The sequence below is a fragment of the Lissotriton helveticus genome, chromosome 11 (genome assembly GCF_964261635.1).
Source record: "Lissotriton helveticus chromosome 11, aLisHel1.1, whole genome shotgun sequence".
Lineage (NCBI taxonomy): Eukaryota > Metazoa > Chordata > Amphibia > Caudata > Salamandridae > Lissotriton > Lissotriton helveticus.
The window spans coordinates 972,029,524-972,054,030 of NC_136072.1; the positions used below are offsets into that span (position 1 = coordinate 972,029,524).

At 43.7% G+C, this 24,507-nt stretch overlaps 1 protein-coding gene across 2 annotated transcripts in view; it reads right to left on the reverse strand.

Annotated features, from left to right (window-relative positions):
* The window catches only part of SEZ6L (seizure related 6 homolog like), a 1,424,144-nt gene that overhangs the window by 142,451 nt on the left and 1,257,186 nt on the right, over positions 1-24,507 (reverse strand). For both annotated transcript variants that reach the window (XM_078667320.1, XM_078667319.1), the window contains exon 14: positions 7,582-7,614. In XM_078667320.1, the coding sequence (XP_078523446.1) occupies positions 7,582-7,614 (33 nt within the window). The remainder of the gene's footprint in view (positions 1-7,581; positions 7,615-24,507) is intronic.

Here is a 24,507-nt window from a genome sequence, read left to right on the forward strand (position 1 = left end):
GGTGAAGGAGGGGCGGGAGAAATCCCCCGGGAAAACTCTCCAGGATGTGTTCAGCTATATGCTGGCCTTCTGCAACCAGACAAAGCGCTTCGGGAAGCTCGCTCAGGAGAACCTAGAAGCCAGCCAGGAAGAAATGAAAAGATGGTACGACCAGAATGCCACTCTGGTCGAATTTCAACCTGGGCAGAATGTGTGGGTGATGGTGCCAGTGGAGCCTTGTGTGCCCCAAGACAAGTGGACTGGGCCATATGAGGTGGTGGAGCGCAAGAGCGAAGTAACCTACCTGGTTAACTTGCAGACTCCCAGGCAACCCCTGGGAGTCTTACATGTGAAACGCCTCAAAATACACTTTGAGAGGTCTGACGTGACAATCCTCCTGGCTACAAATGCTGGAATGGAAAAGGACAGTGACCCTCTTCAACACCTCCTGGCAGCCAAGGAGCTAGACGGGTCAGTGAATGGTGTGGTCCTCTCGCCCACCCTGACCCCAGAACAGCAGAAGGACTGTCACCAGGTGTTGGGTCAGTTTGCCTCCCTGTTCTCCCTAACCCCAGGTGTCACCAATTGGTGCGTCCATGATGTGGACACTGGAGATAGTCTACCTGTGAAGCAGAAATTCTACAGGGTAGCTGACAAGGTCAGGGTCAGCATCAAGGAAGAGGTTTCCAAAATGTTGGCGCTAGGGGTAATTGAGCCCTACAGCAGCCCCTGGGCTAGCCCAGTGGTCTTAGTACCAAAAGCTGCTGCGCCCAGTGCTACTTCAGAACTCCGGTTTTGTGTTTGGCTGCCGTGGGCTCAATGCGGTCACCAAGACCGACGCACACCCAATCCCCAGAGCTGATGAGCTCGTGGATCAGTTGGGAGCTGCTCAGTACCTCAGTACGTTTGACTTAACATCTGGGTACTGGCAGATTGCCTTAAATGAGGGGGCCAAAGAGAGGTCTGCGTTTTCAATGCCAGAGGGACACTTCCAGTTCTGTATCATGCCCTTCGGGTTGAAGAACGCCCCTGCCACATTCCAGAGATTGGTCAACCAGGTACTGTCCAGGCCGGAGAAATTCAGTGCCGCATACCTTATGACATTGCTTTGTTCAGCTCCACGTGGGAAGAACACTTGCAACACCTCTGCGAAGTGTTGAAGGCTCTGCAAAGGGCAGGCCTCACTATCTAGGCCAATAAGTGCCAGATAGGGCAGGGATCTGTGGTGTACTTGGGACACCAGGTAGGGAGCGGCCAGGTGGCGCCCTGACAGGCAAAGACTGATACCATTCTGGCTTGGGAGCCCCCCATGACCCAGACAGAGGTGCGAGCCTTCCTAGGTCCCACCGGGTATTACCGATGGTTTGTCAGGGATATGGCACCATTGTTGCCCCCTTGATAGAGCTGACTTCAAGGAAGCAGCCCAGGAAAGTAAATTGGACCGATACCTGTCAAACTGCTTTTGATGCCCTGAAGACTGTCATGTGCACAGTACCTGTGCTCAAGGCGCCTGATTTCTCCAGTGAGTTTGTAGTGCAGACAGATGCTTCAGAGCATGGTGTGGGAGCAGTACTCTCACAGATCAACGACGAGGGCTTGGACCAACCTGTAGCTTTCATTAGTAAGAGGCTACTTCCCAGGGAACAGGGGTGGAGTGCAATTGAAAGGGAAGCTTTTGCTGTGGTCTGGGCTCTGAAGAAGCTGAGGCCCTACTTGTTTGGGACTCACTTCCGGGTTCAGACAGACCACAGGCCCCTCAGATGGTTGATGCAAATGAGGGGTGAGAACCGAAAACTGTTGAGGTGGTCCATCTCCCTACAGGGAATGGACTTTATGGTGGAACACCATCCTGATATAGAACACGCCAATGCTGATGGTCTGTCCAGGTTTTCCTGCGTTAATGTAGAGAAATCCCAAGAGGGTGGGTAGTTCTCCACACTTTCAGCGGGAGGGGAAACTGGCATCTTTGGCTTGGTTTCCCCTGACTTTTTGTCTCTACCTCCTGTATTTTTGACGCTGTGCTGGATTTCGTTTTTGCTGGTTTAGATGCTTTGGGCACTTTGTCACTGCTGATCAGTGTCAAAGTGCAAGTGCTCCCTGAGTAAATTGTAATTGTGATTGGTTATCCATGATAGGCATTTGTATTACCAGGAAGTACCTAGTAAAGTGCACTGAGTGTGCCAGGGCAGATGATTCAAATGCTACTAGTGGGCCTGCAGCACTGATTGTGCCACCTACATGAGTAGCCCTAAAATGTTGTCTCAGGCATGCCACCGCGGTGCCTGGGTGCAGTTGCTATCTAGGAATATCAATATAGGACTAGCTACGTTGTATTTAGTGGAACTCAGAAGGTATATCTGCGGGCAAACCCTTAGGTTTGGACATGAAGCCCTCACACACCAACCTAGTTGGTGTCATGCTTCATCATCGGGCCCACCACAGTGACACCGAATGTGGTCACATGGACGTAGGAGCTCTTAATACACTCCATATCGTCCACAGCCTTTTTATCTTGCTAACAGGGGCCCAGGTATTAAATTTACCTTTACCCTCGGGAACTGGGACCACCTGTATAGCTTTTAACCTTTCACCCTCATTCTCACCAGCACTGCACACTCAGTAAGAATACCAGCTCCTCAGTAATCTGGAGTCGCAGCACACCCGGGACACATTCGGTGTCACTGTGGTGGGCCCGATGATGAAGCATGACACCAACTAGGTTGGTGTGTGAGGGCTTCATGTCCAAACCTAAGGGTTTGCCCGCAGATATACCTTCTGAGTTCCACTAAATACAACGTAGCTAGTCCTATATTGATATTCCTACATATAACCAGGGGACCCGGACTGGCTTACCTAGTCCTCTCTCTCCCTTTTGATTTGCTGACGTGCAGTTGCTATCTGACATGCTGCCCTGACTAGTGTCCACACTGGCCAGGCCTAACCCTTCCCTCTCGGTATACATTGGACAACCCTATAGAAGGCCCTAGGTACCCCCCTGGGCAGGGTGCAGTGTAGAGCATGTACTGGTGTGTGTGACATGCTCTGCTAGTGAATTACAGCCATTTTCATTTTTCACTATTGAGAGGGCTATCTTGCCCATAGGCTATAATGGGGAATGCTGTGTATAATATTTACCTACATATCTTCTCATAGGAGCAAGATGGAAAATAAAAGTCTGGTATCCCTGCACTCAGAATTTAATACCACATCTTTTAGGAAAGATGTTTTTTAAATCCTGTGTTTGAGAAAAGCACTTTTAGAAAGTGGCTGTTCTCTTGTCTGACCTTTCTGTGTGCCTTGGCATGTTTGTGAATTCACTGTCTGGTTTGTGAGTGACAGGGGCTGGGGAACCCCCAGGAGGCTGGATGAGTCGGCCCTAGGCTGAATGACGGCATCTACATCTTGAGTGGTGGGAGGGGATAGCACCTGGGCCTGAATAGGGCTGTGCCTGCCTTCCACAATGCTGGCTCCACCTCCTGCTGGGCGGCTGACGACCCTGCCCCTCTCTCTGAAAGGAGAGGAGAAGACAGAAGAAAAACAAAGTGCTCAGGAACTGACCTGAACGGTTCTGGCCAAGGCCTCTCTGCCTCTAGAGAACAAAGGAAAGACTGGTATAAAAAGGGCTACCCAGACTACAGAAAATTAGATCATCCTGGAATCAAGAAGGAACCTCTGCCAAGGAGAAAGCTGGAAGACTGAAGAGGAAGATCTGTCCTGCTGTGTGCTTGTGCACTGACCTGCAGTTGGTTTGCTGCCAAGGAGAGGGGAAGGATTTTGCTTTGTGCTGTGTCCCCTTGCTTGAAGAGATCTCCAAGGGCCGGAGGAGAGCTGGCTCCTGTTAAGAAGTCCCAGGAACAAAAGGACTTCACCCCCAGCTTTCCCCCTGAACTCTGCTCAGTGAGTTCTGCCCTTCCTAGAGTGCTTGATCCAATTGTGGGCCCTCTGGAAGTTGTTGCCTGCTGATTGGGAAGCTGGACAAGGAGAAAAGAAGACAATCTGCAATTTTCACACATCGCTCGCTTGCAGGGTGCATATTCGTCAGTGCGAGGAAATTCCCGTTGCCACGAAGATCGAGATCGTGGCAGCGCCTGTTGCTGCTGCAAGAACCAACGCATGTTCGCTTGCAGAACACATCACCCTGGTGCGAGTCGTTTCCTCCATACCAGGTATCGCATCCCTCTCCATGCAGACCGGATTCATCGCAACATGCCCGCTGCGTCCAGCGGGGCTGTTGCATCGCCTCCCCAGGGTCTCAGGAGTGACGCATCGCTTGTTTTTCAATGCTGCAGCTTCCATTTGGAACTTTTATCGCATCTACAGGTACTTTGGGCTAAACGTGACGCAACTGTGGATTATTTTTACGCAAACTCGAGAACTCTTTGAAAATCATATTCTTGAACTGTGTATGTTGGTATTTTGTCCTTTTGGTCTTGTGTAATTTAGATAAAGATACTTTATTTTTCTAAACTGGTGTGGAGTCCATTTGTGGTGTTTTCACTGTGTTACTGTGAGTGTTGGTACAAATACTTTACACATTGCCTTTGATAAGCCTGTCTGCTCGTGCCAAGCTACCAAGAGGGTGAGCAGGGGTTATCTAAACAGTGTATCCCCTTTACCCTGACTAGAAGCAAGGGTCCCCATTCGGACATTGGTACCTACCTCTGCCAACTAGAGACCCCCCGAACTAACAATGCTGATTTAAATGTAACTTCTTTTCTACTATATGAATGTGATAAAAAATTCTAACTATAGCAGTGGCATAAAGCACAACTGTGTACGTTCTCAGCATTTTTAGGTTATAAGTTGCAGTTATCCTCTTTTGTTTCAAAGAGTTAATTTTCCCCCAGATGTGGTGATCTGGGGTGTCATGTGTTCAATATAATGTTTTTGGTGTGCCATGGAATATCGCGATGGGAATCTCGAGCACATAAAACTTTGTGCAGAATATTGAGGTTGAAATATCGAAAGTGAAGTATCGATTTTCTACACCTAACTCCTAATATTTGTACCTTCACAATATATGTATTTTTAAAGAGCATAGATGTAGAATTAAGAATAGTAAATCTATACTTTCTCTGTATGCATTTACTTTTCCATATTTGTCCATCGAAATTCTTGCCATGGTATTTCTATGCTGGATATCCTTTAGTACAATAATTTTTTCTTGTACACAAACACTTTATTCTCCATTGTTAGTGGAATATATTACTTGACACAATTAGGGCAAAGGCTATTTGTTAATGGTTCAAGGTCACAGTTCTTCTCTGGATGGAGAGCACAAGGGGAATAGAAAAGCTGGAGCAATTTAACGAGTCAATTTAAATACGGTGAACTTTTTCCAAATACAGTAATTACTGTTGCACCTATTGAACTGGCAATGCTAAACAATGGCATGAGATCAATAATATTAAATGTTCATTTATAAGCCTGGCATCAAGCAATGAAGCCTGTAATTATACTTTCCAAACGAAAGCCTGGGTCCAATCCACAGAAGGCGATACTATTTAGAGAATCAATAAATTCAAAGGGTTACAAGCCAACTTCCTAGATCAGATTCTAAATATGTACTTTGCTGCAGTACATCAGAAGGAGCTGCCACATTGGAACTTGGCATGGAAATCATTCAATGCAAAATAATGCGCTTGGTTATTATATGTGAACGGCTCAGAGGAATAACAATTATAATGTGACTTGAAGAAGCTATTAATTCAAACCAAGGGACATGTTTCAACCTATTAGATTCATTGTGATCCGTATTTTTGCAATTTGGACTTGCTCCATATCTGGCATCAAGCTTTGATGCTGAAATGAAGTGTAGGCTTATTACGGATAATGAGAATTGAGTCAAAAAAGGATAACAACACAGAAAGCAATTTTATTTTGAGCAGCGTATGCCCGCGCAGTTGCACATACTGAGGAACCGCACTGTTTTTAAGCGAATGGGGCGCACATTTGGTATCACTTTTCTTGAGCTTTTTTAAGTTTGAAATCACATGGTTTTGCTCTCTCACAAATGACATTAGGGGAGTGGCAGACCTATCTCATTGGTCTTCATTATCTCAGTGAATTCAAAGAGGATGCTTCAAGTAATATTTTATTGTCAGGGTTATATTCCGTGCTTAATTTGAGCTGGTGGTTACCAGTGGGGAGCACCACCACTTATGATTAGGGACTAGCACTTATTTTTTCACATCAGATATTTACCGAGTGCAAGAGAAGGAAAAAAGACAGAAGAAGAAAAAGACGGCAAAACCTTTTTGTTCGCAGAAAGCAGCAACATGCAAGAGTGCAAGAGTGAGAAAAGTGGGCAGGAATTGTCTGTAGTGGCGTAACAAAAAAGAAGGGGCCTCCTGCAAAGTTCACAGTGGGGGGCCCGTCACACTCTGAATCTAGGCAGGAGTTCTCAGACTTTGAGTCAGCCATCCATGCACATTACCAGTAGGGACCCCTGGAGCTTGCAGGACCCCCGCACCGTGGTGGTTCCAGGGGCTATTGTTACATGAATTCCGCTGCGCGCGCTGCATCGCATTTGGCAATGTAGCGCGCGCAACGAAATTAGTTTTATTTATTTATATGTTTACTTACCTCTAATCGGCCGTAATCAGTAATTTACTACCCCCCACCCTGCCCCTCCCCCTCCCCACGTGAGCGCCCAGCAGCACTCCCACCACGGGCAGCTACTGCTCAGACATACAATCCCACCTCTTGTGTTCTTTAATTTGCAAACATGGATTATTGCAAGTGCCAGCTTTTGAATTATCCTCTTGTTTCCGGCCTGTGGACCATTTGCTTTCTACTACTTTTGGATAGAAGTGCATGACCATATATGTTTCCCTCCATGATTTCTTCCTTTGTAGTCTCACCTGATGTTCAAGCGGATTTATTTTTTCAGTCTCGCAATGGACAGATTTAGCTCTCTGCAGCATTGTAAACCATGCTTTAACATACACTGCCAGAGGGCTGCCCATTGCTAATGATTGGATGGCTTGCTTGTTTAGTATTTCACCTTTTAGCTCCTGATTTAATAGGTTTCGTCCTTATTTTTGTTTTTAATGTATTTGAAGCAATTTACTTTCAACATGTTTTTTGACTGAATGAGTAGTTGTCTTCCACTGCTGATGCCATGGACCAATTTTTCCTTCTACAAGTTTCTTTAGTATTTGGCATTTAGCATTTGATGCAAGTTCATCTTCTGTTCCCTCTCACCCCTCTTTATGTGTCTTCTCTCTTTTCACAGAAAGCCCTAACTCTCTTTGCTGTCACTCTCGCCCACCCTGTTGTTTTCCCACTCAATATTTCCCCCACCAGTGTCTCTTCCTGTACCCTGTTGCTCCATTCTTTTCGCCCCTGTTGTGACCCGTATCCCTGCTCCATGGGGCCTTCCATTTCACTCTCTCTCCCCACTCCGGTGTTTCCTCCCATCATCTGTCACCACACCTAGTTACCTGTTAAACTATGTTGTTAACTAACTCAATATTAAATGAACTGGCATATGAATTCAATAAGAATGACATGTGACGCACGTTGGTGCAGGAGTTTATGTTGCTGATTCAGTTAATTATGTTTAATGAATTAACAATACATTTTAGATACACCACTCACCTTCTAATGCATGCTCGAAACTGTCCTGATTAGCTGGAGGAAAAGGAGAAGAAAATAAACACTTTAAATTGCACTTCTCACAACATGTTTGATAAACTTGTCATTATCCTTTGAAATGTTTGTTCAACTCTCATGACATTGTACACCACACCATTGCTTTAAAAGTTGTTTAATGGCACACAACTTTTCCATATATGATTAATTATATCAAAACATAAGAAAAGGCTAAATAGCTGGTGATGATGTATGTCCTAAAAATGTAATCAAACAAGAAAAGGCAAGGAAATTCTAAGACAGCATTATTTGCAGATATTTTCGTTTCGAAAGTAAATACTGCATAATTTCCCGCATCACTTATGATTTCATATCATTGCTGCACTGTACATGTTGTAAATATTTTATGATCATAACTTATTTGTTTATTCATTTTTTAATTTATCGTGCAACATATAACCACTAGTTTGGCTCAGAACACTAGAGATGGTTGGACAAGTATATAGACCTGTAACAAAAAATAGGGTTCTTGTGAATCATATAAGATGGATAACAATCATGTCTGATGTTCCATCAGTACCAATATTCTGTCAGTGGTGGTCAGATGAAGGGAAGTCTAATTAGTTCAATTGTCTTATGTTTTTCTAACCACTTGTGATGGATCAGATGTTAGACCTTGCTTACGGGCATTTCACAGTCATGGTCCTTGAACTTCCAAGTTTCTGGCTTCATGTCTCATCTACTTGAAGGTTTGTTGATTGCTAAGAAGAGTTGATGTTGAGTAAAGGGTTCAAGTGTAATGAGAACCATTTCTTCCATTTTCTTCTTGTATTGCTATGGACTGTGCAGAGAAATATGAATTTAGTTCTGGTGTCAAGGGGAAGCTTTTAACATGCTTTCAGGTTGGATTGATATGGTTGCACTTGCAGAAATAAAGACACTGTTTGGTAGACTAGTTATATAACTTTAGTAGCCTGATAATGCAATTATTGTGGAGTCCTGTGGTGATTAAGTTACAATAGTCTAGACTTGCCATGACCTGAGTTCTTGCCATCTGGTAGTCAATATGGAGAAGTGGCAGATCTTTACACTAAAATAAGAGCAAGCAATTGATATCCATTGATACTTTATCGTTCCGAGGAATGAATGAAAGATTAGAGTCAAATAGTATCAATAGATTTCTTACTTTAAGGAGGATCATGGGGTTCTAAGGCCTGGGGCCCAGTTAAAAATAATAGTGAGCCAGGCTCAGATGCCTCTCTGACTTGGAATATAGTTTTTTCTCAATTCATAGAGAGACAGATTTCCTCCAAACTAAGTTTGGTCATGAGATAATGCTGGTGTAATTGTCAGGACTGTTTTTTGAGTGGGAAGTGAATCTGTATAGCATCTGTGTACATTAAGTAGTACACATATTATGTGGTACAAGTAGGCATTTAAAGATAAGTTGTTAAATGGTAGACACAAGTGGTTGATCCTTGAGGTATTCCCATGATGGTACCACTGAAGTCCCCTTTCAGACTTTCATTGTACTTTATCAGATAAGAGTGTCACCCAACCGTCCCTTTTCTCCTTCTAATAATCACTTCTTTCAGAGTGGGGCCAGGAGATGGCAGGAGGAAGGCAAAGAGAAGGGCTACTCTCTTTACTATGCTTTTATTTGTTTCCGTTCTTTTTAAAGGATGTACCACATCTCAGTTGTATTGTTACACACATCATGCGTTCATATATTTTTACTTTTGGAGTAGCTCTTTACAAAGATATAAATAAATAAATAAGTAAATAAAATCAATACAGGAAGCAGAAGCATGGTGGGACTTGGAAGGCTACAAAGTGTGCCAGATGCAACATTTAAATAGGTAGATCCAGGCAGTTGAATGAGGCACTTGAAGGGTGGATCTTGGCAGCACAGTAGAGGAAAACTATAGTGGACTGCGAAGAGTGACCTAGTGGTCCAAAACATTGTGATGGTGTCAGATATCGTCATTTCTTATTGATATCTGAAATCAAAGTATTTGTATAAGTGTTTTTACTGTGGGAATTGTTTGAGTCGATAATATGACTGAGTGCCTTGAGACCATCACAAGTGAGTAGTGGGCTCTACACATCCCTGCTTGATTGATTGATTGAGTATAAGGTAGAGAACCTGTCCGTAACACACACATTCTCAGGGAGAGATCAACCAATATGCAAACGGGGTCTCATCCTCTGATGGTTTGAAAAATATTTACTGCTCTTTCTCTCCGTGGGCAAGACACTCAATGTCTTTTTTGTGTTTCTCTGCATTGTGTGTTTTCTGTACATATATGTAGGTTTTCTTTTTCAATTTTTATTAAACATTCAGTCATCAGGTCCTTGGGTACAATCAGTTAAAAAACATTAAAGCAATATAACACTGTTGATCACGAATGAGAAAGCAAGATATATCAATCAAATAATATGGAATATTGATAGGGAGAAAATTAGATGTATCTAGACAATAATATGGAATAATGATATTCAGGAAACACGATATATCAAGACAAAAATATGGAATAATAATAGAGAGGCATTAGGAAATAAAGATGTATTGATTATGGGGTGAGAAGAAATTATATTCAAGTATTAATTAAACTGTTCAATCCAATTCTCAAGTTCCATAATTATAGTTGTAGTGTGCATTAGAGATGTTTCAGTTTTTCTACTATGAACCACACTTTATTGGAGGGCTGCTACGTTTTACATCCTCAAATTGATCCATAAAATGGATCGGAGCCATCCCATTAAATTCACAAATATTTGGTAACTTTCGTACTCTGCCAAAAGAGCTCTTTCATATTTTGTGCTACCATTTACAGATGAAAAGCACATATTGGGAATTTCTGATACTTGTCTCTTAGGGGAACCTGAATCCTTGCATACAAAACCCTTTTGTGTCTGCAGACTCTGTTATTCACATAATATATAGCCTGCGACCTCCAAAGGCCTTTTTACAATGGGCAAATACCTTCTGATTCCATAAGGATTCCTTTGTGACCCCTTATAAATTGCAAATGTTTTCCAAATTTATATAAACGTGTATGTGAGCACTTTACATGAGAACAATTACTCCTGAATACAAGCAGTTTAATAGAGAAAAGTTGCATGGGTTGTGTTAGAAACATCTAAATTCAGTTACAAAAATAGAGAAAACACAAATTATCACAAAGAGATACTGTTCATGATGAGGAGATATGTAGTAGCATATTCCAGAAAAGCAAATGGCTGTTTTTACAACCAACATATTCACAAGCCTTACGTTCAGTTTTAGTAGATAGAAATACCGAGTTGGTAGACTAAATGTTCTCAAGAGGGATTAGGGCAGCGTATGTCGCCTTTATTAACCAGTATGGAGAGTGGTGCTCGTTAGATAAGTCTTAGGACTAACTTCAATGGGGTGCTCCCTCCTGCCCACCCCCCACAAAATAAGTACCTTCACGTCTATCCAGACGTGGACGATTTTGAAGTGTATCCTCGAAGGGAAATCTAAATGGGTGTGCTCCAGGACTACTAGCCTGGTTTCTCTCCAAGCATAACAAGGTGTAGATGTCTTCTTTGTGCTTCTACTGCGCCGTCCAAAGCCATACATCTAGGGACATTCGCACCACCTCCCACTGAAGATGGTGGAGGCAGACAACTTGGAGGTTCTATCAGTGGAAAGGTGGAGCTCAGATCACTGGAGCTCAGATCACTGTAAAGTATATATGGATGCGATGCATCCGAAGCGTCCCCTGGATGCATTGAGACACCGGCCATGAGCCTACTCAGTGCTTCTCAAGCAGACCAGCTGCTGTCTGGCTTCAGGGTGGGCGGCAAGGGAATAATCATGACAGTGGTTTTCTGGAGCTTGCCTTGCGTTTATGTTTTGAGTGATGTAACTAGAGTTTTAATTTATCAAATAAACATCTTGCCTAGAGGTTGACTACATGTGTTATGTAGGGGCATATTTAGCTTAAATCCTCATATATATTCATCCATGGGACTTTTCCAATCTTTTGTTTCAAGCAGTGTGCCTCATGCTAGAAATATACCTTTTGAAAGGTCTATATGTTCTGCTTTTGCTCAGTTTACTCTTTTCAGTTGTCATTTAATTATCTGGCCAACCCAGTCCCATTTTCAGAATTCATTTTGGTCTTAATTAGGGCCTTCTAATTGTAGCATATCACATTGCACTTGTACACCATGTGAGCTTTAATAGAAAGAGAGAACATTTTAGTTCTTAGTAGTAAAGCTGGACTAGATTTTAGGATCTATAGGTGTCTTTCTCACCGTTTTTATATGGGTCTTCCAAAATTGCTGTCTTAGACCTGAAAGCCGGACACGCTGTTATTTTGATTTGAGACTTCCATGATATGCATTCCAATGTGCTCAATGCCCTATTAAATGTTATGCAATGTTGGGCTATGGATTCAGACTTGTTCCTGATATCTTACTGTGTATTTTCTGGTCATTTGAGGGGAACATATTAAGCATAGTTATTTGAAGCACTTACACTTTAGCTGCTCTATTAAGAGGCCCATTATTACACGTAAACAAGTGATCCTTTCTCTCCCAGAATTACTAATAGAATGTGAATCAGTAATGTGTAGGAGGAAAATGACCTCAGAGTAAAAGATAACGGAGAACCACATGCAGGCAATGATATTTCCACATTGATCCCTGCAAGGTATTCTCAATTTTTTGTGCGATTTTAATATGGACATTTTGCCTGCTTTCAGTAAACTCTGCCCCGCCTTTTTCACGCACAGTTTGCCACTCCCCTGGGCCTACTAACGCTTGTTACTGGCCCCTTTGGGAAGATTAGGACATTTGTTATGTGGCCTCAAGTAGAACCTTTTCTTCTTTTTTGTGTGTATTTTATGTGATAGGGCACCACTGCCTTTGTTATTGATTTATCAATGTTAAGTGTGTCTCCTTTGCAGCATGGGTTTCTGCATCTACTTGCAGGCAATTCGTATCTGGTGAGAATTTTAAAATATTTTTCTCCAGTGTAGGTATAGTGACCTTAATTTAACCGTCACCACGTCCTAATAGTAAATATACCTAGCCTCATGTGACAAATAACACACACAAATTTCAATTAGTCATCATTTAATGAACAAAAATTCTGACATTTGGTAGCCTTCTATGAAAAAAAAGCAGATTTCATAATTCAGTACAATTTGAAAGCTGATTTTAGCTGCAATAACTTGAATAATCTTTTATCAAGCTCTCAAATCTGCTGGGAGGAATTCTGGCCCACGTTCCCTTACAAAATTCTTCGGGATGTGTGATGTTTGAGCGCATTTTTGTCACACACATCTCTTCAGATCCTATGAGAGTTCTCAATGAGGTTAATCTCTGGATTTTAATGTAGCTATTTCAAAATCTTGATTCTTTTTCAAACATTTACTCATAGATTTACTGGTGTGCTTTGGATCACTGCCATGCTGTGCTGACCTGCGTTTCACTGATCTTTAATTGCTGGACAGATGCTTCCACATTTTCCTAAAAAATAAGCAGGTGTAGAGAGGGATTCATAGTGGACTCAATGATTGCGAGGTGTTCAGGCCCTGAAGTCGCAAAGCAGGTGAAATTATGACCCTTCCACTAGCATGCTTTACTGTTGGCAGGAATGAGGTGAGGTGGTTCACAGCTATACAGCTTCACTTTGGTCTGATTTGTCCAGAGGATTTTATTACATATGTTTTGTGCTTCACTCGGGTGCTGTTTGGATGGCCAATGCTGTGCAGCAATATTTCTTTCGATAGAAGGGGTATCTTCCTGGTTACCATCCCATGAAAGTCATACTTGTTCAGTCTTTTCCTAAAAGTAGAATCAGGAACTCTGTTTACTGTACTGAGAGCTTTTAGAATATATTGTGTGGGAAGAAGCAGACTGACAAATAGTGTCAAAAGGCCATTTACTGAAAAAATGAAATAATAAAATCATTTTTGCTACGTAACAATGGAAAAATGTCATGCCTTATAGGGCAAAGGTCAGTGTACTGAGAGCAGAGGCAAGGGTGCATCCTACTTCTGAAGTAGAGAGGGGTTTATAGTGAGGTGGGGAAGGGGGCAAGGGATAAGCCAGGGCTTTTAGTATTCAGGGAAGGGTAAGTCTTAAGGGGTCACAAGGGAGTAGGGTTCAGGGATTGTTAACATTATAGGGTAGTCAGGGCCTTTTAGGGTTCAACGAAGGATAACATTAAGGGTTTGTTTGGTGGTTTTTGGGTTCAGTTATGGGTAGTGTAAACCGTTAGTAATGGATTTTAGGGATTTAGGGAAGGATAACATTCAGAGGTAGTAAGTGTTTTATAAGTTTCAGCAAAGTGTAGCAATAAGGATAAATAAGGTTTTGCTTCAAGATTAGTGTTAAGGAATGGTTAGGGGGTTTTAGGGTTCAGGGAAGTGTAGTGTTAAGGGGTAGTACGGGTTTTTAAGGGTTCAAGGAAGGGTGGCAATAGAGGAAAGTAAGTGTGTTTTAGGATTAAGGAAGGGCAGTGTTGGGGGATAGTAAGGAGTGAGGATGGTAGTGTATGAAAATGACTTTTTTACGTGATCACCCCCATTATATTTGGACTGATGCTTCTGTTTTTTGACTCTTTGAACTGGGACATGTTTCCTCTTCTGCCTGTAACATCAAGGAAGCTGTTAATCCAGGGTCTGATTACATCAAGACTGGATTACAGTAATGCAATCTTTTTGGGCGCCCCGGAATCCACTTTGAACAAACTCCAGCAGGTCCAAAATGCGGCAGCAAGGCTGCTCATGGGCATCCCCAGGACACAGTCTGCCAGACCTGCTCTAAAGGCGTTGCACTGGTTGCCAGTGCGGGAAAGAGTCAAATTTAAAGCACTCTGTACAGCCCACAAAATCCTCCTGGGGAAGGGCCCCCCAATACTGAGGAATTTAGTGGTCCCATATAAAGCGAGCAGAACGCTGCGCTCTGATCAAAAACACTTTCTCTTAGTCGCCAGAGTTAAAAGGGCCCGTACCGGTGGGAGAAGGTTTTCAGTTAACACAGCGAAGCTGTGGAACTCGCTTCCTTTTGAATTGCATGCCGAGACTTGCACTTCGCGATTCCGCAAATGTCTTAAAACTCACTTGTTTCCTGGTTGACTGCACTAATCTTGCCATTTTTATTATCTGATGGTGTCTGGAAAAGCGCTGGGATGCCCAAGGGTAACTGCGCGCTATATAAAATTTTAAATAAATAAATGAATAAATAAACACTGCATGTGCTGACCTCTAAAATATGTCAAAATGGACTATACTCCTAATTAGTATATATAACTTACCTATAGGACCCTAGTCTATGGTATAAAGTGTACCCAGGGCCTTTATGTTAAATTTCACTACTGGACTGCAGCACCCACTACTGTGACAGTGCAAACCTGATTGAAGGCTTTCCTCTGTAGCCTGCCTATGCAATTTTAAAACTGCAAATGCAACCTAACCTTCTTTTTATGAATGATTAAGTCACTCCTAAGTATGCCTTATTGCCCATGAGGCAAGGTGCATGGTATTTAAAAGTAGGACTTGTAAACATTTGATGTTAAACATGTTCTTGTAGTGAAAATGCATAAACAGCTATTTTCACTGTAGCAGTGTTAGCTCTTCCAGAGGAAAGCACCGGGATACCATAATAATAATCCACATTTGTAAAGCGCGAACAATCACCGGTAAGGGTCTCTAGGCACCTGGGGCTGTCAGGAAGATTATGCAAGCTATTGCCCAGAGTCACAAGGTGCTGGGCTAATCTGCCGCCGGCACCAGGGATTGAACCGTGATCCCCAGATTCCAATGTCAGTCACCCTGGCCGCTGCGCCACACCTCTTTCCATATCACATTTAATAATGTTATCTCCATCTAGGAAACACCTACAAAGTGTCTTCTTGGACTTCTAGAATAACAACTTTTACAAAGTCACATATTTCCTGCCAGAAGCCTCTAGAAATCCATTTGCCGGAGCTTCCAAAAGTCACGTGGGACCTGAATAGCCCCTTGATGAGGTGTACAATTACTCCGAGAGCTGAGGTAAAGGCCTTGGGAGATGTTCTGCTCCTCTGGCAGGATGGACTGCTGGGCTGTGACAAGGAATGTAATTAACTTCAAAAAGGCCTACCCTGCGACACGCAGATGTAGGTAACAGCTGGGCCTGTCTCCCATATCCTTCTAGTCAGCCAGATAAAAATCCCAGTAAAAGAGGAACTGCCCCTGAACCTATTTTGAATGACCACAGAGGAGGGGATGCTCATTTCTCGGTACACATCTCGATGGTGGGCAATGAGATATGCACAGGCGTAGAAGGATTCTACCATGTTGGATTTAGGTAGAGAGGGCTGCTGTGGCATTGTTTGCAGTAGGGCACACAGGAGCCCAAACTGGATAGGACTACCCCTGCCCCTGGAAACATTTATCCTATTGGCTAAGAAGGGGCCAGTAGTTACCCCAACCCCACCCACAGGCTAGTGCCAGGCATAAATGTGGCACACTTGGATACCTTCAGCAGAACACTACCGGACCTGAGGAAGATGGATGGACGGCACTTGTTGTTGAGACCAGTCAGGAGACCTGAAAGGATGGAGATGCTCACACTTGTAGACAGGAAAAGAAGTGGAGTTGACTGACCTCCTGTTAGGCTACAGGGACACAACAAACTCCAAGAAGCGCCTTTTCCTGAAGAGCCCAGCTGACCATTTTTAACTGGACCTGCCCTGGACACTGCTGGTGGCTTCTGCTGGAGTGAGTCCTTACCTCTAAAGGCTGCTCCTGATGTCCAGGGACCTTTTGATGTGGCAAAGTAAACTTCAAGACATCCAGAGAACCAGGATAAACCTGTCAAGTCAATCCAACAATTATGTATTGCCACTGGGCCAAGGATTCAGGTTGCTCCTTCCCAAAGTATTTGTGCAGCAGAAAATCCATTTCAGCGGGACATTATGGAGAGGGTATCTCGCATTGTGAAGCTGTGTTCAGCAACTGCTTTCAGCCTTGCCCCGCTGGAGTAATCTGAACTTCAAAAAGTTACTTAGTGTGAATGTAGAAATCTTCCGTGGGCGAAGATGCCAAAAGTATCGGGGCAGCGAGGGACCATCCTTGGATGCACATTTTGAATTTCTCCCACTCTCAGCTTTCCATGCAAAACTTTCACTGGGCCACAGCCTGATGTCTTACCACAGAGAGGATTTTAAAATTCAATTTCGGAGACTAAGTCTGAAGGTAAAACATCCGACCGGGTTGAACCTGGTTTCTGTATCTGTTCCGTGCTGCATTGCAGTCAGCCTTAAATCGCGGCTAGCTACTGGCCAACCAAAACCAGAAGACTACGGTTGGCTTTTAATCCATTTTGGCATTTTTTTTTATTGAAAATATTAAAAATGTATACCTCTGATTCCGTATTGAACTTTTGTGTCAGTTTGTTCATTGTTCATTAAATTATTCTCTATTGTTATAAATTAGAGTGGGATTTTAACTGTGTTGTGATTTTCTTTTCCTTTACTGTTTTGGTACTTCTAAAGAAGTTACACATTCTGTCAAGTTAATCTTGTCTGCTCTGTGCCATACATACCAGGGTATGAGATCATGCTTACATTACTGAAACCTACATTGGACTTAACAGGATTAGTGCCATTATTTCATGTGGAGGACTACTCTCCACCCTGTTCGAAATGGCTCAACCTTTTTGCCCTCCCCCTGTACTTTTTGCTGAATTCATTTTTGTTGGCCTTAGGCCTTGTGCACTTTACCTCTGCTAACCAATGCTAAAGTGTTTATGATGTTTCCCTAAACATGGTAGAATTGAATTCTACCCAATTGGCATATTTAATTTACTTACAAGTCCCAATATGTATGAAAGTGGAGTATTATGTGGTAATGCTGGTTAGGCTTCAGCAGACAATACTCTCACAAACCCCAAAAATAGTCCTTGGGTTTACAATAATAAATCCTTGGATCAGTACTGGTAGAATGGCATAGAGCAATCATACTTTACTAGAGGAACACGTGTTTGCATTTCAGAGTACCAACATGGATGATAAGTAATTGACACTACTCGAAAGAAATCTGGCACCAATTTATAAAAACAAAGCAGATTTGTATATTAATTTAGATGCCAAAATAAATGTGGTCAGATACATTTAATCAGAGTTATGGATTATAGAAGAAAACATAAATCACTTGCAGGTCCTATTGCGTGCAACCCAAGGAATGTAAAGGTGATGCGGGCCTGAGGACCAAGCCACAACAGTCAGCTCAATTTTACCTGGTCCGTAAGGGAGACAGAGAAGTACAGTGGCACAGAAACTGGCTGAGGCCACTTTTCTCTGTGTTTATTGGTTGGCCAACCGCTGCTGGGAGCCCCCCTACTGATGCCCCCTCCATCTGGAGGGAGCCACTGTGTTGTTTCTAGGCACCGTCGAGGTGCTATTTCAGCTAACTACGAGGCAGCACCCCCACCCAACTTGTCGGTGCGACTCCAGAGCCCGGATGCTGTTGCCCTAAGCAGACCAGAAGCAGTCCCAGTGAGTTGGCACACCATCGGTGAGCACAGCAGTTCTGCTGGTCCCATTCACCCGAGCAGAGTGGCCAGGCCCCACTGCATTCGTTTCGGCAGCTGTGCCACATGCCTGGGGACAGATGCCTCTGCTCCATGGGGACGAGTGAGCTCTCCAAGCTTGTTTTTTAGTGTGTGTGTGCCCACATCCCGTTTCTGTGTCACATCGCATTTCTGGGAAATTGGAGCACTGACAAACAGGATGGGGAGGAACCCCCAACAGAGGTCCTGATCCTGCTCATCCCTGAGGGGAACGTTACTGCATTTCATATAGTAGGCAAGCAGGAGCTCCGGCAGATTACACTTTGAGCTTGAACACATAATTTACAATGCAGCGCTAGTACTGACCATAACCCTGCTAATAGGTCTTGTGTCCATGGTCCTTGATCGCACTGATGTGCTTTGGAGGTAGGTTGTAATTTGTTTACCCCTGAGGCTATTAGGTGATTCATGAGTAGTTCTCAGATCTAATGAGCATTGAAGGCACTCATGCGATGATTCATATGCTCTCATCATTACCTACTGCATTACCTGCCCTGAATGTGTTGACACATGTCGTTTTTGTCTTGCTGTGTTAGGATAATGAGCATCATTTAAGATTTGCCTTGTGTGCACAGTGATAAGGTTTTTTTGACGTGTGTAATTATAAGTATATACTTTATTACACTACCTGTGATGTTAAGACTATAGTCTAGTTGGCAAAATGTTTTATGATTAGGCCTCCGGTGTTGCGGTATTTATTTTTTTGAGATTTTTGTCTGTATTTATCCATATTTATTTTTGTCAACGTTATCTGTATTTATCCATATTTATCATGGGTTTTGTGAAAAAATGTAAGCTGAAACTGGTATATTTCCACATTATGCACTGTCCCGGGCACACATGGTGAGGGTATTACAAAGTTGTTGCAAATAGTATCTCAATTCCAATAAAGCTGCGGTCGACACCAGTGTGGGTGAGAAAGAACAGATTTATATGCAATCATAAAGAAATGACTGTGTTGAGCCAAACAACCAGCCGACACGTTTTTCATCACAGGGAAGTATCCTGTGACTCTTCAGGGCTGTTCCGAGTTGGACGGAATGAGAGGAGGTCCCTAATGACCGGTGATAATTCCATCTCGGTCTAGGTTAGCAGCGTGTAGATAAAAGGACGTTTGTCCATATGCTGCGGTGTTGCCCAAAGTGGATCAATCAGAAAAGGGACTGCCAATAGAGGGTAGCGCCCTGGTGTGGGCGGGGGGGGCATGTCCAGTGTCAAAAGAATACCGTGGACAAGGCCAGTTTGCGACGGGTGTGTGGTATACCGGTGAGTGAAACGGATTGAGTGGTCCGGGTGGGGACGTCCAGTGCCAGTAAGAATTAAGAGCGCCGGGATGAGGCGGGACGAACGTTATGCCAGGGGTTGAATGCTTGAATGCCTGCCAGGTTTCAGTAATATGATCACCCGCAGAAAATAAATCAATGCACTTATATGAAAATATGCACATTTCTGTTTCAGCCTTGTGCATCTTTACTGCTGTTTAAGCCTCTTTACTAAAGTTCCTTTCTTTTTTTAACCCTCTTACCTATCAATCCGCACAGTTTTTGGCCTGGCTGTCATGGCAAAGTGTACTTAGAATCACTCAAAAAGCACCCAATTTCCTTTTTTATCCACATTTAAAAATAAATTCAGCCAAGAAAATAAATGGTTTTCTGTCTGTGTTTATCTGGAAAAAACAGTGAAAATGGAAAATAGGGAGCCTTACTTATGATTTATTTGATTGTTGTCTATGTGTTATATTTAATATATGAGATATTTTTATATACTACTTTGTGGAGTCACTTTTGTGGTGTGTTACTGTGTCACTGGTGTGTCTGTGATGCGCAAATGCTTAACACATTGCCTCTGGGATAAGGCTGACTGATCTGCTATGTTAACAAGGGGGTGAGCAAGGGTTCTCCTGGGTCTGTAACTCCCTTACCTTAACTAGAATGGTGGGTTCTGCCTGGCTTAGGTGCATAACCTAGCCAACCAGAAACCCCATTTCCAACAGTCTCTATTTGTAAGTGTTAGAAATTGGGTTACTGGTTGGCAGAGGTATGCACCTTGTCCAAGCAGCAACCACAATCCTAGTCAGGGTAAGTCACAACACACCCTAAATTATCCTGTCCTCACCCTCTGGTAGCTTGGTACAGAGAAGTCAATGTGTAAAGTATTTGTGCAACACTCCAAACAACGTTGTGTTCCAAACAAAGAAGAGAGTAAGGGAGTTCGTTCACCCAAAAGTGAACTAGAGACTTCTCCTATTCCCCTGGGAGGAGATATGGCAAAAACAAAGAGAGGAGTATCCACTATGATTTTGAAGAACAGACGTATCTGGAGGACCGGTTCTTGGCAAAAAGAAGGAAATTCATCCTTTTGATAGAAACCCCTCACTCACCACCTAGTGGTGACATGCTTCATCATCGGGGTCCACCTTGGCGTCCTAGCGACACCAAGGTGTGCTGCAACACCTGGACTACAGTGGAGCGGGTTGTGGCTGTAGGTGCAAAAAAATGTTAAAAATTGTCCTGGTTGTACTCAGAAAAAGTAGTTTTATTTTTAGAGCAACTGAACAATGTTTTAAAATTAATACTGGCGAGATCCTGGTAGGGAGGGTTACGACCCAGGGATCTCTATATGTGTTGAGTGGTCAACATGTTTCTACCATAAGGGCTATTGCCCGGTATTCGTCAGGACCAGAAAAAACAGGTGGACAGGGGGTGCGTGCTCCCTAAAAAGCACACCCGTCCTTGATCCCCTGTGTGCCTACTGGCAAAAATTGCCAGCGGTGAGTGCCGCTCAATAAAATAAGTGAGCTGGCGGGTAAAAAAGAGACCTGTAAGGAGAGAAGGGTGGATAAAGAACAATCAGGTATTGAGTGATAGACTTACTCTCCTGTAACGTCGTGCAGTCTCTCAGTGCAATTGATATATAGTGCCAAATGAAGTGGATGGTTCTCCAGATATACGTAATACCGAGGTGGGGTGATGCTAGTCAACATCTATGGCAAAGGGTAGGTGCACGCAAGTTGCATGCAGTGCTAGCACGACCCAGGGGGGGTTTAAGTATTAGGTGTAAGATACTTGTGCTACACGGAACAGGTCTGTCACGTGGTGCCTAGGCTACTCGCTGGATATTAAATGACAGGGCGGAACCTATTCCATTACAGTTGAAAGTACGGTGAAGTGAATTAGGGCATAGATGTAACTCGGTAGTGCTATATACATTTGTCAGCAACCGACTCAAACGTGTAAGTGAATAACATTAAATCAACACACAAGAACAAACATACATGTAACACTGAAGGACACACTTAAGTTCAGAATGACTTGGGAATATGCTTACTCAAATATGAGTGCTCTGCGCTTCAACGGGCAGGGCGTAGGGTCAATGCCTGTATAATAACAAATTCTGTAAGAGACAAACAGTGCGCGAGCGTTGTAAATCTCTGCGCCGCTCAGGACGCTGTGTGGGTGGTGGGCGGCGCCCTCGTGGACCCGGTACATGGATGTGTACCCGGGGCCTGGTATCATGAATCTACTTACAGTTTCAGGCAGGTAAGATCAGAGTCGACCTACTCCTCGCGTCCACTGCTCGGCTAGTAATTCCGATGGCAGCTGGACGCGGTAAAGAGGAGTCGACCGCTTCCGGGTTTGGGCGCGGCCTGGGCGTGTAGGGGGCGGGGCTAGCAGTACGCGGTGGCGTGCTGTCGGTAGCTAGGCTACCGTGAAGATACAGCCAGCAGGTTAGGTTGTATAACTACACATAGCAGGGTCGGTTGGCTCGCGGGGTAGCTCCGCAGTGCTGGAAAGAAATGAAAACGAAGCGTGAGGTTCACGCCAGGACTTACATAGTAGAAACAGTTATTTACGCAGCAAGTGGTTGTGGACATTATAATTTACACTGCGTTTGGACTGGAGACCTGTGTCTAATCACTGGTAAGTGAGGTGCCACAGTGTCAAAAGGAGCCTTATTACAAGGTTTCTGAGGGTGATACATTTTAATAAATTTTAATAAATGAACAAATTAACACTGCTGGATCAAGTGGGAAAAAAGCCCAACGCAGGGGCGTCAGAGCGGCTCAGTGGGGCCAAGGTGATTCATGCTATGGTATTTAGTAGTGTGAGGAACAATAAGTTAAGCGCTCAGTAGAGCAAAGCTTGGGAATATATTAAGAGTATCAGGTGGCAGAGCTCTGTTGTTAATTCTTGGTCTTGGTGACCATAGGGATAGAGTCTCATTTCAGGACCGAGTTCCATGGGATATTGTCGTTGAGCCCAATTTTATGGGAGGAAAGACGATAGATCCATCGCTGCTCTTTTTCAAAAAGTCGTGCTTGTGCATTGGGACCTGGTTGGATTTGCTCCACTTGATCCAGCAGTGTTAATTTGTTCATTTATTAAAATTTATTAAAATGTATCACCCTCAGAAACCTTGTAATAAGGCTCCTTTTGACACTGTGGCACCTCACTTACCAGTGATTAGACACAGGTCTCCAGTCCAAACGCAGTGTAAATTATAATGTCCACAACCACTTGCTGCGTAAATAACTGTTTCTACTATGTAAGTCCTGGCGTGAACCTCACGCTTCGTTTTCATTTCTTTCCAGCACTGCGGAGCTACCCCGCGAGCCAACCGACCCTGCTATGTGTAGTTATACAACCTAACCTGCTGGCTGTATCTTCACGGTAGCCTAGCTACCGACAGCACGCCACCGCGTACTGCTAGCCCCGCCCCCTACACGCCCAGGCCGCGCCCAAACCCGGAAGCGGTCGACTCCTCTTTACCGCGTCCAGCTGCCATCGGAATTACTAGCCGAGCAGTGGACGCGAGGAGTAGGTCGACTCTGATCTTACCTGCCTGAAACTGTAAGTAGATTCATGATACCAGGCCCCGGGTACACATCCATGTACCGGGTCCACGAGGGCGCCGCCCACCACCCACACAGCGTCCTGAGCGGCGCAGAGATTTACAACGCTCGCGCACTGTTTGTCTCTTACAGAATTTGTTATTATACAGGCATTGACCCTACGCCCTGCCCGTTGAAGCGCAGAGCACTCATATTTGAGTAAGCATATTCCCAAGTCATTCTGAACTTAAGTGTGTCCTTCAGTGTTACATGTATGTTTGTTCTTGTGTGTTGATTTAATGTTATTCACTTACACGTTTGAGTCGGTTGCTGACAAATGTATATAGCACTACCGAGTTACATCTATGCCCTAATTCACTTCACCGTACTTTCAACTGTAATGGAATAGGTTCCGCCCTGTCATTTAATATCCAGCGAGTAGCCTAGGCACCACGTGACAGACCTGTTCCGTGTAGCACAAGTATCTTACACCTAATACTTAAACCCCCCCTGGGTCGTGCTAGCACTGCATGCAACTTGCGTGCACCTACCCTTTGCCATAGATGTTGACTAGCATCACCCCACCTCGGTATTACGTATATCTGGAGAACCATCCACTTCATTTGGCACTATATATCAATTGCACTGAGAGACTGCACGACGTTACAGGAGAGTAAGTCTATCACTCAATACCTGATTGTTCTTTATCCACCCTTCTCTCCTTACAGGTCTCTTTTTTACCCGCCAGCTCACTTATTTTATTGAGCGGCACTCACCGCTGGCAATTTTTGCCAGTAGGCACACAGGGGATCAAGGACGGGTGTGCTTTTTAGGGAGCACGCACCCCCTGTCCACCTGTTTTTTCTGGTCCTGACGAATACCGGGCAATAGCCCTTATGGTAGAAACATGTTGACCACTCAACACATATAGAGATCCCTGGGTCGTAACCCTCCCTACCAGGATCTCGCCAGTATTAATTTTAAAACATTGTTCAGTTGCTCTAAAAATAAAACTACTTTTTCTGAGTACAACCAGGACAATTTTTAACATTTTTTTGCACCTACAGCCACAACCCGCTCCACTGTAGTCCAGGTGTTGCAGCACACCTTGGTGTCGCTAGGACGCCAAGGTGGACCCCGATGATGAAGCATGTCACCACTAGGTGGTGAGTGAGGGGTTTCTATCAAAAGGATGAATTTCCTTCTTTTTGCCAAGAACCGGTCCTCCAGATACGTCTGTTCTTCAAAATCATAGTGGATACTCCTCTCTTTGTTTTTGCCACACTCCAAACAACAACACAGTGAAAACACCAGAAAACGACTACACACCATGTTAGAGAAATGGAGTTTAATTTGGTAAATAGCACAAGACCAAAGCAACAAAAATCCAACAAGTAGAAGTCGAGACATTAATTAAAAAAAAAGAATTAAAATAGAACATAAAACAATGGCCCATCAAGACACACCTAAGCTTCTTTTGAGCGTGGCTTTCTAGAGGAAGAAAC